This window comes from Sorex fumeus, unplaced genomic scaffold (genome assembly GCF_029834395.1).
Source record: "Sorex fumeus unplaced genomic scaffold, SorFum_2.1 ptg000010l, whole genome shotgun sequence".
NCBI classification, from domain to species: Eukaryota; Metazoa; Chordata; class Mammalia; order Eulipotyphla; family Soricidae; genus Sorex; species Sorex fumeus.
The window spans coordinates 25,045,934-25,060,005 of NW_026606067.1; the positions used below are offsets into that span (position 1 = coordinate 25,045,934).

At 52.0% G+C, this 14,072-nt stretch overlaps 1 protein-coding gene across 6 annotated transcripts in view; it reads right to left on the minus strand.

The window, feature by feature from the left end:
• Positions 1–1,807: 1,807 nt before the first annotated feature.
• The window catches only part of RCOR3 (REST corepressor 3), a 42,563-nt gene continuing 30,298 nt past the window's right edge, over positions 1,808–14,072 (minus strand). For 2 of the 6 annotated variants that reach the window (XM_056110777.1, XM_056110776.1), the window contains exons 11-13: positions 10,730–10,787; positions 2,538–2,779; positions 1,810–2,220 (exon numbers count right to left, since the gene is read on the minus strand). In XM_056110777.1, coding sequence (XP_055966752.1) covers positions 1,891–2,220; positions 2,538–2,779; positions 10,730–10,787 — 630 coding nt within the window. In that variant the 3' untranslated portion in view covers positions 1,810–1,890. Of the gene's footprint in view, positions 2,221–2,537; positions 2,780–10,729; positions 10,788–14,072 lie in introns of all 6 variants that reach the window. The other 4 variants (XM_056110779.1, XM_056110778.1, XM_056110781.1 and 1 more) reach the window with 3 other exon arrangements.

Sequence of the window (14,072 nt, forward strand, 5' to 3'; positions counted from 1 at the left end):
ATGTCAGCTAAAGGTGCTCAAGGCCAGTCAGGATCGAAACTTCCCATTCCACCCAGCAGTGGATTTTGGCCTGAGCTGCCCCTAGCCTGAGCCTCACTGGCAGGACCACACAGCCTCCCCTCATGGGGATGAGGCCTTGGACATCGATCTCATGAAGGCTCTGGTTTTTGGGCCACACATGCCAGTGCTCAGAGCTTACTCCTGGCTCTGCGCTCAGGAATCACTCTGGGAGGAGTTTGTGGGATCAGATGGGGTGCCAAGGATCAAGTCCAGGATGGCTGTGTGCACGACAAGTGCTCTGCCCACTTATCTCTCCAGCCCTCATGAAGCAGCTTGAATGTGATGAGGCTGACACTCAGCCTGAGCTCTTCTCGTGAAGCAAGCCCCTGGGATCTGGCCCTCACCAGATGCAACCTGCGCAGAGAAACCAACACAGTGCACAGTCAGGACTGGGCACCTCTGCTCAGGGCTGGGACAGCCTCAGGGGGTCCTTCCGGCCGGGACAGCTGCAGTGGGTTGCTCACAGCCTTCAGGGATGCTCACGGCTGGGAAACCCTCAGTGGGTGCCAGTGGGTGCTCACAGCCCTCGGGGGTGCTCATGGCCAGGACAGCCTCAGTGGGTGCTCAAAGCCTTTGGGGGTGCTCACGGTCGGGACAGTCTCAGTGGGTGCTTGCTCCACAACCATGTACTCAGCTGCAACTTGGAATGTTTCCTTGTTTCTCTATAAAAGGGTTTTGGCATTTTCAGCAATACAACTGTGACAATATAGGGATACATCTCTAGATAACACAGAACAGATTCTTCAATTTATTATGTGCAATAAAGCTGATTATTTAACCCTAAACCAAGCCCAAGAGTCCAGGATTTCCTTGGCTGCCATACACAAATGTGTCCAACTGGTACAACAGAAGTTTTCAAGAACATGATCTTTCTGTTAAATGCAGACCACACTGGTAGATATAAGGGCAATTTTAAGTTCAGAAAATAACCCCACAAAGGGCATTGTAAATAAGTGCTTCCTTAACCACTATCTCCACATAATCGATAAAATAGAATTTCCAGTCCTCAAATATAGGTAAGTACTAGTTAAAAGCATATAGAATTTAGAAACATTAAAAAGAAAAATCAAAGCGTGGATTCCATTCCAAGGAACTTAAAGATGTTCTTCTCCCACAACTAAGTCCTCACTGATCTGTGGAGCAAACTCTTCCGGTCCTCTGCTCCTGCTGATGGCAGGCTGGGAACCGTGGGGTCCCCAGGGGCACAGCACCCTGAACTGTATGCTAAGGTTAGCAGGTTCAGTACATTCTTTGTGGTTTTATATAATTGCTTTGCAATTGATAAAATTGCTTTCTTTTAAAGGAATAGATCAAAATTCCTTTAGAAAAAAAAGCAAGACTTTTTTTTTTGAAAAAAAGGGATACACAGCTATAATTCTTAAATAGGCTATTAAATGAACATATGTTGAGTCTGAATGCAGGGTATTTCATCTTGCACTCCTAACATAGGAAAATGTCATCAAACATTAAATTAGAGATAAGAGAAAAGTCCAATGTCCTTAAGAAACTTAAGGAGCTTTCACAATCCCTAAGTCAATCTTCCCGTCTAAGAACCTTGACTATGAAGAGGCAGGAATAGAAAGAATCTTGATAAAATAAATACAGTAAAAACAAAACCACACCCCCCTTGGTATATAGAATACTTGATCATGTTTTTCCTTTTTGAGATCACAATGAAAATGACCTGCAGCCTCTGGCTGTTTCCCACTGCAGCCATGAATGAGAGCATCGTCCACGGCCACGAAGTTTCCCACTTCAGCCACGAGGCACCGTCCACGGCCGCGTGGGGGCCGCAGGGCTGGGTCCTTCCTCCCGGGTCTGCCCGGGTCTCTAGTGCAGGGAGGACTGCGAGTCTGTCTGAATGCCAATGAGTGACGGTGGCTGCTGGCCCCCAGCCGTGGACAGCACAGGCCTGGGGTTGAGACGGGGCGGCAAGGAGTTAGCAGGGCGGATGAGCGGGGGCGGTGGCTGGTTGAGGCTGGGCCGGGGCTGCACGAAGCGGGCCTGCTGCTGCAGCGGGGGCGGCTGGCGGTGGAGCGCCGGGGCCGTGGGCAGGCTGGGCCGGAGCAGCGGCGGAGGCTGGTTCAGCGTGGCCACGGGGGCTGAGGGTGTTGGAGTGGACGCTGGGGCAGGAGGTGATGGACCCAGAGTCCGAGGCGCCTAGAGGGGAGGAAGCCAGAAGACAGCATGAGGCGCTGGCGCTGAGGGGCCACTGCCTACTACGGCCTGAGCTGTCACAGGGAAAACAGAACCGAACAAAAACCTACCACCAGTGTTTCTGGAAGCTCAAGCTTCTCTTTATTTTAAAGGAAACCAAACGAAAACAAAAACCAACCCGAAAAGCCACGTAGCTACCGGACAGGCATCTTTATTAGCAAACAGCGTTAACACTGGACTAGGGCCGCAAGGGGCAGTGGACGCCCCCTCTCCAGCTGTGCCTCGGCTCAAGCTCAGGCCAAACCCACACACCAACACACCTCCTCTTCTTCATCAGCGCTCTTCCCTGGCGGCTCATGACAAGCACCTCTGGTCTCCTCCCCTAAAGCAGAAGCATCACCATTAGAAGCCTGGGTTCCTCGCTCTGCTTCCCACTCCTGCAAGACCTCGTCTAAGTTAAACCGACGCCTGTAGTTTACAAAGAAGTTCTTCACTTGGCCAACAGTCTTGTTGCCAATTACATCTGCAATAGCTTGAAAATCTTTACCGTATTTGCGGACACCTGGAAGGCAAAGTAAATAATACACCCGTGAAGGATCAGCAGCAGAGCGGAGGGACGACACAGCATGCAGACACACGAGACCCCAGCACGCAGGCGCAGGCTCGCAGGGAGAGCAGCCTGTGGGACCACACAGGCAGAACCTCGCGGTGTGGCGGCTCAGGTGCTCTGCCCAGGCTCCTCGCACTGCTCCCGGGCCTCTCCTCAGGGCTCCACACAGCCCAGCCGAGGGCAGCGTTGGGCCCTCCCCTCGTCCATTTCTCTAGTACCCACGGGGCAGTACGAAGCGCCAGGCGTGCGAACAGGTTGTGTGTGGGGTTCTCTCTAGGAAGCTGCTGCCTGAAACGGGCAGGTGGTCTTGGGCATCCCGAAGTGGGGACACACACTAGTTCTGGTTCCAAGGCCACACGGCATGGTTTTGCGCTCTCCCAGGAGGGGGTCAGGAGCTGAAGCATGACTGGCCCATCATCAGAGGGGGGTCTCAGAGCCGCTGGTCAGTGCGCCCTACAGCTGTACAGACTCTGGGGGCCTGCAGGGTCTGGGGCGGCCCAAAACAGTCACCAGCAAGCTTCATCTGAGTCACTTTTCACTGGGGGAATGTGGTAACCATGAGAGTGGTAAAGGGTTTATGAACCTAAGATAATTATGTCACACAACTGCAAGCAACGGAACTTCTGCTTTATGGAATTCGGAAAGTTCCTCGACTCCCATAGAGGGATGTGCTCAGCTGGAATACATCAATCCTCTGCACTTTCCAGCGGTTGAACACTGCCTTAAAAATGCTTGAGGAGAACCCCGTACTGATGGCGGAGATGAGAAGGCGGGCACAGCCCTTCTTTCTGACAGCCAAGTCAGCAGCCAGGCCCAGGGTGCCTACTCAGGGCACCGTGTGGCACACGGTCTGTGGCCTGGAAACAAAGAGGCGGGCTGGCCACTCCCAGCTGGCAGACCTGTGTCCGAACAATGGAGGGTCACTGTGGGGTGTTCTGGGACAGAACACCCATGGTTTGGAGAGTCTGAGACTCTGAATGCTGTTGGGTGAGCCATTCTCGAAGGGGAGGACATGCGGGGCGAGGGGGAGTGGGGCTCGAGGCCAGCCGGTCTGTTAGCCACAGACACTCTCTAGAGCACCTCCTCATAGGGTGGCAGCGGGGGTGGGGGGGTGGGGGGCATCCCAGTAGTGCTCAGGGCTTAGTCCTGGCTCTGCACTCAGGATTACTCTGGTCGGTTTGAAGGACCAACTGGAGTCCTGGGGACTGAACCTGCGTTGAGCATGTGGATGGAGAGTGCCCTCACGCTGGCCCCGAGACTTCATAATTGCAAACTCTCATGGCGATCAGCTCCACCGGGAGCCTGCCCAGCGATGGAAATCCAAGCTCCTTCTCAGAGGGCCCTTGGCTTTGCCCTGACCCCCGAGACTGTACCCAACCCTCTGTGGGAGCCCAGCATCACTCAGCTGGAACTTGCGGTCAGTCCAGCACGTGTATCTTCATGAAGGATCTGGATGCACCTTCTAGAAAGGAGCAGAGCCCGAGGACATGGCTTGGGGGGAAGCCCTCTAGCCAACCTGGCTGACTCTGCAGGGCCCAGGAACTGGTGGAGCACATCTGTGCCAGAGAAGCCACTGGGATTTTCCCCAGCACCAGAAACAAAACCCAAGTGGAACTACCCAGGTCTGACCCAAGTCTGAGGAGGTCCCCCAGAACATTCATTCACTTGCCAAAACAAACTCTGCAACCTCAACACCTACTTACGAGCGGTTCCTGCATCCGCTTGTTATGCAGCTATCCCTTTCCCTTCTGTTTTGAGGATTTTCAACTTTGTTTTCTCTTTCTCAGTGGGATGCCTTATCAGTAATAAGGCTGCCCCAAACCTCCGAAAGCACCTTTAATTCTGCCCTGAAGGGATGGAGACTTTCCTAGGACTGAGATTCTGGGCCACTGTGGTCTATCTGGCAAAGTCCCACTGATGCCAGCTCGGACCAACTACTCTGCAGGCCAGATGGTAAGTACCGCAGGTTGGCCTGGCTGAGGCGTGGCTGTGTGCTGAAGACAGGGGACCAGGGCAGGGCCTGTGACCGGCACAGTCTCAGGCAGGCCTCTCGGAACCACAGCCTCACGTGTTGGTCACGTATCATCTCTCCCATTTGCCCTGACTTCACTGACTCATCTCTGGGTCTCCGGGCCACACCCAGCTGTGTCTGTGGGCAATCCTGCCCTGTGGTCAGGGGCCCAGGTGGGCTGGGATGGAGACAGGTCAGAAGCGTGGATGGGGTGTGTGGTGCCGCGGCAGGTTGAGAGCAGGAACAGGGCTGTGCTGTCCTCCCCGAGGCTTTACTCGGTCCTGCCCACAGGTGGGGCTACCTTCATCATGGCCTTCAAACCAGGCAACACGCAGCAGGGGCTGGTTAGGAGGTGGGCACTGCAGTTCTGTGGCATGGTGGCCACCAGACTGAAGACTGAACGGACTGACCAGCGCTCTGTATGGGTGCCACTCGATGCCCTGAGATCAGCGCTAGCTCTCCCGTCCCATGTGTCAGGGCAAGGGCTCCACTCTTCTCATAGACGATGAGTCAGACTCAGAAAGGGGGAGAGAGAGGTGCAGAGATAAAATCTCTCTCTAGAGATGTCAGAACTCTCACCTTTAGGGTAAGCGGTCTGCTTTCAGAGTTACTGGGATAAAGCATCAGAGAATGCTGAAGAAATCATAGTTTTTTTAGGGAGATGAAAACATTTTCACTCAAATTTCTAAATTTTGCTACTTAACAGCCAAGAACACTTTTTTTTTTTGCTTTTTTTGGGTCACACCTGGCAATGCACAGGGGTTACTCCTGGCTCTGCACTCAGGAATTACGTACCTGGCAGTGCTTGGGGGACCATATGGGATGCTGGGAATCGAACCCAGGTCAGCCACATTTAAGGCAAACGCCCTACGTGCTGTGCTATTGCTCCAGCCCCACACTTTTAAACTTTTGTTCTGGAGTTAACAAAAAATAAGTCCAGGCTCTGGTGCTAAAGCTCATGTCATAGTGCTCTCCATTGCAAACAAGGGCTTTTTTTTTGGGGGGGGGGGGGACGGTGACACCTGGCACTGCACAGGGGTTACTCCTGGCTCTGCACTCAGAAATCACTCCTGGTGGTGCTCAGGGAGATGATCTGGGATGCTGGGGATCAAACCTGGGTCAGCCGTGTGCAAGGCAAACGCCCTACCCGCTGTGCTATAGTTCCAGCCCCAAACAAGGGCTTTTTAAGCTTTGGCTGATAAGCCAGTAACTTCCGAGGTATTTGGGACATGACATTTCCAAACCATGAACATATAACTGTACTTGTTTCCTTAGGAGGGATATTCTGAATCTGCTATTGGTGAATGTTTTATTTTATTTTATTTTTGTGCCACACCCAGCTGATGACTAGGGCTATATGGGGTGCCAGGGACGGAACCTGGTTGGCTGTGTGCAAAGCAAATGCCTTACCCGCTGTACTATTTCTCTAGCCCCAATAAACACTGTAGCACTGTAGCACTGTCATCCTGTTGTTCATCGATTTGCTCGAGTGGGTACCAGTAACGTCTCACAACAAATTGTGAGACTTGTTGTTACTGTTTTTGGCATATTGAATACATCACAGGGAGCTTGCCAGGCTTTGCTGTGCGGGCGAGATACTCTCGGTAGCTTGTCGGGCTCTCCAAGAGGGGCAGAGGAATCAAACCCAGGTTGGCTTCGTGCAAGGCAAATGCCCTACCCGCTGTGCTATTGCTTCAGCCCCAATAAACACTATTTTCTAAAATATCATTTTGGACTAAATGCAACAAGCAATCAGCCTCTAGGAGGTGCAACTAGGGCATCAACTTCTTACAATCACACAATCGGTTGCACTGAGAGCCCAACTAGCAGGACTGGACAGTGCTCACTGCTGAGAGCCGTCTCTGACACAGCAGGAGCACAGAGCTGTGGGGCCTTCGATCGTCACCGGGAATGTGAACTTCTTGCCAGAGGTCACACTAAAGAAGGCAAAGACCCGAGCAGAGGGTCAGTGGTGGGTCCATGGTGGCCAGGCAGGGGTCCTGCCCTTCTCCCTGCAGCGTGGATGGACCCACACGGGGCGTGGGGAGCAGCAGTGATCTAAGCAAGCACATCAGAGGCTCCGCGGGCAGAGGCCGCCCCGAGCAGGGCACACACTACAGCCACGGCGCTTCTGGACAGAGGCACCTCTCCGCACTGCCTCTCCACCTTCACGCAGCAGCAGACAGTTGGCACGCCTTGGCCTCAAGCAGCTCCCAGATCTCTCCTACTTCCAGAATTGTTCTAGCTTTGGGCTGGGGCGACAGGACAGTGGTCCCCGTTTGACTTGCATGTAGCTAACCCTGGTTCAAACTCCAGCATCCCATGCCTCAGCACTGCCAAAGAGTAATTCCTGAGCACACAAGCACAGAGCCAGGAGTAACCCCTGAGCATCACCAGGTGTGCCCACCGCCCACCCCCTACCCCCCGACAAGAACTGTCTTTTTTTAAAAAAACAATCTAGAATCAAGAAGACAATTTCTAGGTTTGCTACTTGATTTCTCCTATAAAGGATGAACAGATGAATTGCAGGAGAGGCAGTAACAGCAGAAGGAAATGAACCACATTAAGTCCTCTCCGGTCCTTCAGACACACCCGGACTCTGCCTCACTTAAATGTCTCACTAGCTCAACATCTGTAAGCTAGCAAGTGTTCAATCTTACATGAAAAATATACTTAGGAATTAGGATCTAATTCTTTTCCTCATTTTTGCTATATGTTTATCACATACGTATCAAAATAATTTAAAAATATTTCATAAAAGTACCTATATACGTACATATGTATACATATATATATATGGCACAAGCTACAAACTATATCTTAACATTAGTGCAAGTCTGTGAAGAGTATAATTGGTCTTGTAATCAACTAATTTGCTCTAATAAAAAATCTAGGTTCTAAAGGGTGAAAACAGGTGGTAAGACGCAAATACCACTCTTGGAAGTTTTTTCACCCACACCCAGCAAGGCTCAGGGGTGACATCCAGCTCTGCAGAAAGAAATTACTCTTGGCTGGACTTGGGGAACATACTGGATGCTGGGGATTGAATGCAAGTTGGCCATGTGCAAGGTAAGTGTCCCACCCATTCACTAACTCTCTGACCCTTGGTGAATATTTTAAGAGGATTAAACTAGTTGTATCCATGGTTACTGAACTCTGAACTAAAATAAACCCAATAAATGGGCTGGCTATGTGAGAATAAAATGATCCTTGTGTGTTCTGAGCAGGCAAGCCCCTTCTAATCCAGGGGGAAAAGAAGAGAAAATGTACTAGCTAGTCAGTACTTGGTAGACAATACAGGAGAATGGAAAGCACAGTCAGAAACCTTTGTTTCAGCTCCAAGATGGTTCTGAGGGGTGGGGCTGAGCTACACCTGGTGCTCAGGTGCACTCGGATCACTCCTGGGAGGCTCATCTGGGGTTTAGGGGATCAAAGCTGGGTCAGTGTGTTCAAGGCAGGCACCCCACATGCAATACTATCTCTCTGGCCCAAAATGCTAAGATGATTTTTAATATATCTCTATTTTTCCTTTGCTCCAGCCCCTATATCTCTGTTTTAAAAGAACAAGAACAAAAAGGTTGTGCAATGGCAGAGTGCAAAGCCCCTCCTGCGATGTCAGAGTTCATTCTCAAGGCCACTGCCACAGGGCCGTGGAGGGGGGGCTTAACAAGATCCTAAGAAACATTTAACAAGTGTAAACTGATCAGAATATCTACGTAAAATAGCCCCAATATAACACTATAGTAATCGAAACATGTTAATATCAAAGTATACATGATTATTATTTTGCAAACTGAAGCCACCATGAGGTTAACACCCATTAAGGTTTCTCGAAAGACTGAAAAGAATACAAAAGAGGACACAGACTGTTTCTGGTTCAAACAAAAATGTTTGTGAACCTTGGTCACAGCAGCTGGCCCAGGGGGCACCTTTCAATTCTCTCAAAAACAACTATTTGGGACACAAATGGTTTATGTAAAAAAGACAAAACATAACAAAGCAAAAGAGCCTCCAAAACAAGAAGTCCTTAAAAAACAGAGTGAAACAAAATTCCAGAGTCACATTCAAGAAATAAAAAGAGACTCCAGCAGACAAGGAAGGTGCCCAAGAACTGAGGCCACGCCCACCTCAGGTCTGGCATCCCTGGGACCCGTCTCCAGGGGGCGCCAGTCCCCAAACAGCAGGCCAGCACAGACATGGCACAAGTGACCCAAGTGGCCACACGGCAGCTCACGCAGGGTGTCAGTCTGGCCGCTGCAGTGAGGGCTGGGGCTGGGTGTCTGCCCTGTATGTCCCCAAGTAGGGGTGGAAGTAAGTCCCAGGTGCAAGAAACGGGCCCACTCCCAGTGCCTGGTCATGCTGCCTGGGCATCACGGGCATGACGGGCCAGCCTCGCTGGCCTCTTCCTGTGCTGAGCATAGTGGAACCATCCCTCGTTCTGGCTGACTGTCCAGGGCTTGGCAGCTCTCTGGAGGTCACCAGAATAGTTGACCTCACAGGGCACTATCTGCAGACACCAGGCCGTCACTGGCTGGCCCCTCCGCCCCTAGCCCACAACACTGGCCCATCATTCCACTTTTGATGTCTCACCTCCGGAGGGGACCTGTGTGCTGGCCTCGGGTCTGACTCCTGTTTCTGAAGGAGCTTCTGTCCTGCCTCATGGCTGACCTAGGCAGAAGCCCTATGAGCATTGTCCTAGAGAAAGAGGGGCCACCCAGCTCAGAACAACCAGCCCTGCAGCAGGTCATCCTGAAGGGAGAAGAGTCCTGGCAGTGGAATCTGTCCTCGGCACAAGCAAATCTGAGTTTGTGATGCTTTTGAGTCACTCCAAGCCTGCTTGGTTCGGGACTGGGCCTCCTCCACTCAGCCCCCCCACCTTCCAGTAGCTAGACAGTTACACCCACCAACTGCTGTGTAACCCCATCAATGGCCAGGATCCAGAGACTCTAAAACCAAGCTCCCGGAAGAACCTCTTATTCTCTAGTTCTCACTCTCAGAGAACCTGGCAGGCTACTGAGAGTATCCTGCCCGCATATATGCCTGACTGGGAACACCTGTAAAGGTGATTAGAGGCTGCCCCAAAAGCTTCCATCCCTCTTGGAGAGCCCGGCAAGCTACCGAGAGGATCCCGCCCGCACGGCAGAGCCTGACAAGCTAACCGTGGCGTACTCGATTATGTCAAGAACAGTAACAATGAATGGTCCTCATTCCTCTGATCCTAAAGGAACCCCCAATATGTCATCGGGCTATACTAGCACGTGACAGGGACGAATGGAGACGTTACTGGGCCTGCTCGAGTGAATCAATGAACAACGGGTGATAGTGATAGTGACAGTGACTGAGTCACTCACGGGGGCTCAGAGTAATGAAGTGCTCTCTATGATTCCAGAAGCATTCCCGTAAGAAGTACACTGGAGAAGCTATATGCATAGATTTTTGATTAATTAATTTTGGCACACACATCTAAAATTTTTGAATTAGGTTTCTTTTTTCTTTTGTGGTGCTGGGGATGAGACCCCAGCCCTATGCATGCAAGGCTCGTTGTCTGTCACTGAGCAGCATCCCTGGCCCCCGCAGGTGCTCAGTGACCAATCTGGTTTATCAGCATGGAAACACAGGGGAGCAGGTCAGCAGTGCTCCAGAGAACCTGGAGCACAGACTCACTCTCTGATGCCACTGGCTGGCGACATCCAGCAGACAGCAAGAATGTCCCTAAGGCAGAGACAAGCCGGCCCTCACCTGCTGAGTCTGAGTGTGGCCATGCTCAGAGCCAAGTACACACAGTCCCGAGGGATTCCGGGCCTGGGTCTTCGGGAGGGATGGCACAGAGGCGGCGGCCGCCTCTCATGACAGGGTCAATCAAAAACAAGTACCGCTCATCTCGAATATACCTTGCACTGCTAGAAGCTGCTCCTCGGTGGTCCAACGGGCATTAATTTTCTGATTCGACTACAAGATTAAAGAGAAGTTTCCTGATGAGGACATGGAAACACACATTTCCAAAGTGCTTATTTTCTTAACACTTTGACTAATCATTGACACGATATTATTCAAACCCTGATTCATGACCCCATTCTGATCAGGACTTAAACATAAATTATGAATTCTCTTTTACCCATACAAAGATGGGAAATGTACAAGCTTGGGAAACAACACATACATACTCTAGAAAAAGACCCTAGAGAAAGCCGGTTTTTAGCCATGTGCCCATCACAAATCCCCATGCAAAGCTGACTGCAGCCTAGTTCCCAGCACTCAGGAGAGCGTGTACAAGCCACTCCAAGATCTTCTCTTCATGGTGGTAGTGATCCTCTCCTTATCCCCCACAAATGATGCTGGAATAGTTAACACAGAACTGGAGACCGGGCCCCAGTCCTAAAATACTTCTGAAGCTGATTCCCACAATAGGAACATGATTCCCCCCAAACTCTGCCAAGGTACCTTCCATGTTCCTCCCAGAAGTTTTACTGGGACCTGGGTGAGGACTCTGACGATGGCAGTATGATGCCAGGAGCCCCCAGTGTCACCCGCCTCCCTGTGCCGAGTAAACCAGAATCCCGTGCACAGGCTGCTCACAGGGCTTTACAGAAGGGAGCACCCAGAACAAGAGGCCAGAAGAGACGCAAAAACCCTCCCTGAGGCTTGGTCTCTGCAACACCTTCAAGCTCATGCTGGGCCAGGAGGTCTAAGTGTTCAGAGAAGACAGTGCTGAGGTTAAGGCACTCTCCTTGCACGACGCCCATGCTGGTTCAATCCTGGCCCCCCCCCCCGCCCCCCCGATACGGTACCCTGAGCACCAGCCGGGGTCCCATTAGACCACAGAGCCAGAAGTAAGCAAGGTGTGGCTCAAACCCCACCCCCCAAAAAGAGAGGGAAAGGAATAACATGCACAGTGAAGACATTTCCACACAGGCAAAACAGAATGTGTTACGAACATAAGTGATGATTATAACAAGGCAGAGGACCCCGGGGGTCGAGGAAACGAGGAGTGGGATGGGGCGCGAGGCAGCTGGAGTTGGGCAGGGTTGTGGCTTAGAAGGTGCTGGCAGGACCCACACCATATGTGGGGCAGAAGTGAGGGTTGGCTGGGGAGGTGGGGGAGAAGGGGCTGCACAGGACCGAAAGGCTTCAAGGCTTCTTTGAGAAAGACAGCTACCCCCTGGCAAGGGCGAGGGAAGGCTGTGACCACATTAGACCAGGACCCCAATTCTGAAAGGCCGGAGAGGGGTAATGTTCAGGACATGGGAAACTGACCCAGAGAGAGACTGGGCTTGGCTGTGGGGTCTGGAAGGCAAACAGGACGCTCTGCTGAAGTCAGGTATCACAACGAAGGCTAACACAGGGCCACAGTTTCAAACTCCCTTTTTCCAGTTCTGGAAAGTGTTTATGAGGGAAATGGAGTGTCCCCCCTAACTCTTGGTGTGAGAGATGCCAAGCTGAGATTTTTGTTCTTGTTTTGGGGCCACTTCTGGTGATGTTCAGGGGTTACTCCTGGCTCTGCACTCAGGGATCACTCCTGGTGGTGCTCGGGGGACCGTCTGGGACGTGAGGACAACCTGGGTTGGCTGTGTACAAGGCAAGCACGCTACCCTCCGTGCTACTGCTCCAGCCCCAACAGCCTATGAATTTTTAAGATTCCCCACCCCCACAATGAGTCTTGAATGTTTTACAAAGACAGTTAGGGTGGCCCAACAAGACCCTCCCATGGGAGACGTCTTGTCCTTGCTCCTCAGAGCTCTCCCTGGGCAGGTGTTCAATAAAGGCAGCCCAGGCACGAGCATCCATGACACCTATTTGGCTTTGTACCTATGGTTTGCTCTGTGTCAGTGAACTATACGTAGGAAGCGACTCTATTTCCAAAGAGAAAGATGTGAGCCGTGTGGTCCAGAACCCCGGGGACTGCTCCACGAACACAGAGTGCACATGAGAGCTGCAGAGGGCAGAGTCCGTCAGGCAGAGAACACAGCCTGTGGGAGAGGCAGGCCCAACCAGAGCCGTGGATGCCGTGTCTTGTCACCTACACCAAAGCCACTTGTCTGTCCAAGGCTGCTTGAAACAGACCGACCGCGCACATTCAGGGCCCTGAGTGTAGAGGGAGGCGGTGAGAACCGAGAACCAGCAGAAACAGGGTGAGGGCCCGAAGGACACATGACTCCCCCACAGCTCTGTGGAGTGATAAGTGGAACACAAGCAGAGAGCCAAGGGTGGGAGTTGAGACTAACTGGGGGGCGGGGCCACTTAAGAGATTTTTCTGGATTCCTACCCGCAAATAAAGCAGTGCTCTACAACAGCCTAGTGCAGCGATCTCGACAGCAGAGGCACTTGGGCTCCCGAGGGCTTTCGAGAGCCTCTGGTGACATGCCCAGTTAAGCCTGTCTTTAGGGCACCTTCACTCCCCACTTCCATCAGGAGTAGGTGCCAGTAATCCCTGAGCTGGAAGAAACAGAAAGGCCACCAAGTTCATCTCTCGCTACTGCTGAGCCTCCGTGGCTCCTGTAAGGACAGCACGTGTCCCTGTGTGTGGGAGCCTCCAGGTGGGGAGGTTTCTGTGCAGAGCTGCCCTCCTTGCCACCTCCCGGGCCAGGAGCACCTGGCGGTGCACGTCTCACGCCTTCTGCTCTGCAGGCATCTCTCAGTGGATGCCTCGATCTTTCTCACACCCAATTCTTGCCTGCTTCATGTCGGTCTCTCATGAAGTGCCTAATTCCCCTTGACTAGTGCCGCCAGAATAATTTCCTTAAAATCAAATTGTTATCATCTAGTTCCTATACTGAAGAAAACATGGAAAATTCTGAAAATTTCCAAGTCGTCACAAACAGTGTCCGCTGGCCAGTGCCCCTGACCTCAGGTCCGGTTTGGATGAACCCCACCAGCTCTGCCGGCGCTGCTGTCCACGCTCTCTGCATTCCAGCCTGTATTTGCCTAGACTCTGGCTCTAAGGTCCTGCTCCCAAGGTCTCAGCAGCGGTCAGCATGCTGATCGCACAGGCTGTTGAATGTCTCAGAGGGGAGTCCGTAACTGCCAGAGGGCTCGAACCTTGCCCCACTGGCTTTATATGCACAAAGTGCATCTGGCGCCTATTCTTTGCTCATGCTATACCCTTGGTTTTGGGTTTTGTTTTTTGTTCTGGCTTTTTGGGCCACAACCAGCCAAGCTCAGGGGGTTCCCCCGGTTCTACACTCAGGAATTACTCCTGGCAATGCTTGGGGGACCCCATGGGATGCTGGGGATCGA